Consider the following 1,584-nt stretch of genomic DNA (forward strand, 5'->3'; position numbering starts at 1 on the left):
TTGGTGGGAAGGTGGGGGGCGAGGGAAAAAAATAGTGAAATTTTTCAAATTGGGAGGGAACTTGTCCCGCATTTTGAACAGGAAAAAATGCCCCATTAAAATTGGTTGGGGTGGAGGCCGTAAAATGGCCATAAATTAAAAAATGGCCCGGCAAGCTTCCACATTCAATTAAAAAGGCGCAACCACGGGAGATTCAATGTTGCTTTCTTCAAAGCAAACATACAATCATCGCACATGAAAGAGATAGCCGCCGCTGCTTTTACAGCTATTGCCGAACATGCATTTTACAAAAGAGGTGCGCGTCAGATTTCAATCGACAACAATTCACTTCACCAAAATTATTCAATATTTCAATTATTACACCAAAATCGAAACCGTTTTTTGCAAACTAATGAAGATGAGAGAGGAAGAAGCAAAGAAAAAAAAAGAAAAGCAATACAACACTTACCAAACTGATGGGATATTGTTCACTGTTGTTGTTGTTGTTGTTGTTGTTGTTGTTGTTGGTATTGTATTTTCACTTGCAGAACTTGCAGTAGATAAGTGAGCTATGGAAGTTGGGAATCTGAAAAATACAAATCATCAAAAAACAAATTTCCAACTACTAAACAGATTCGACTTATCTTATCAATGTGCTAATATATTATTCATTAATATAAGGAAAAATCGTGTAATGCGAACAACAACAACATATAATTAATTCATTTGCGAATTCATTGCTGAACGATTGGAAAATATAGATTTGAAAAAAATCATTTTCATTTGTTCCATACCAAATTTATGCAAATACAAACATATATATATGTATGTTTTTTTCTTCAACTCTGAGAAGTAAAAACAGTACTACACACTGATTGTGCGATTGTAATGACCCATAGGGGTAATGAAAGAAAAAATTTCTCAAAGCTTCCATATCATCCGTCCATCGTTCACAATTGAAGCCCATCAAAAGCTTAACAATTACACATAACAACGATATTTCTTAAAAACAAAAAAAAAGTTGAATTGTACAGAAATTGTACTGTTGATAGAGGCAGCATAACAAAATGAAAAAATAAATATAGAATAAAATAAAGCATGCAAAATAATCGTCAGCTTTTCAAGGTAAATTTCAATTGCACCTTGATCACAAATTTCACATTTCTATCAGTTTTGTTGTTGTTCAATGATGAAATTAATCAAAAACCGAAATTCGTCATTTGACAAGCTCATCAAAAACGTAAGCCCACCACACCCACATGTTCAATTTCCTTTGATCTAACGTGCTATTTATTCATTTATTACATTTGGAAAAGCAAGCAAAAAGGTAAAATTACTTTGCATTGACCAACACCACTTGACGCTGCAGTTAATTGGCAAATTACACAACCGGCAACAAGCCCATTTGTCAGCATTATCTATTATAATGCTGCTGGTTGGTGATTAAAAATTGATACGAAAAAGCTGTTGCTTTATCAATGCACGCAAAGCTTCTTACATGAGATCTAAGAGTAAAGAACAACAATAAAATGACGTCGTGTATTTGGAATGGCAAACTGACTGCAACATACCGAATATCAGAGACCAAGGCGGTGAGCATCTGTG

At 34.3% G+C, this 1,584-nt stretch overlaps 1 protein-coding gene across 1 annotated transcript; it reads right to left on the reverse strand.

The window, feature by feature from the left end:
• Positions 1-444: 444 nt before the first annotated feature.
• On the reverse strand, positions 445-1,394 carry Tsp_14662 (conserved hypothetical protein). Its single transcript, XM_003366351.1, has 4 exons — positions 1,317-1,394; positions 1,220-1,265; positions 840-981; positions 445-565 (listed from the first exon to the last, which is right to left on the reverse strand). The coding sequence occupies exons 1-4, from the start codon at positions 1,392-1,394 to the stop codon at positions 445-447; spliced, it is 387 nt and encodes a 128-aa protein (XP_003366399.1).
• Positions 1,395-1,584: the final 190 nt, after the last annotated feature.

Source organism: Trichinella spiralis (assembly GCF_000181795.1).
Source record: "Trichinella spiralis strain ISS 195 chromosome Unknown Scfld6126, whole genome shotgun sequence".
Classification (NCBI taxonomy): Eukaryota; Metazoa; Nematoda; class Enoplea; order Trichinellida; family Trichinellidae; genus Trichinella; species Trichinella spiralis.

Bases quoted from the DNA above. Each gene is read 5' to 3' on its own strand.
- Tsp_14662 (XM_003366351.1), bottom strand. From the start codon at position 1,394: ATGCTGACAAATGGGCTTGTTGCCGGTTGTGTAATTTGCCAATTAACT. The intron at 1,266-1,316 runs GTAATTTTACCT...ATGAATAAATAG, and splicing joins GTGGTGTTGGTCAATGCAAA to CACGTTAGATCAAAGGAAAT. The intron at 982-1,219 runs GTTTTTGATGAG...TTTGTTTTTAAG, and splicing joins TGTGGGTGTGGTGGGCTTAC to AAATATCGTTGTTATGTGTA.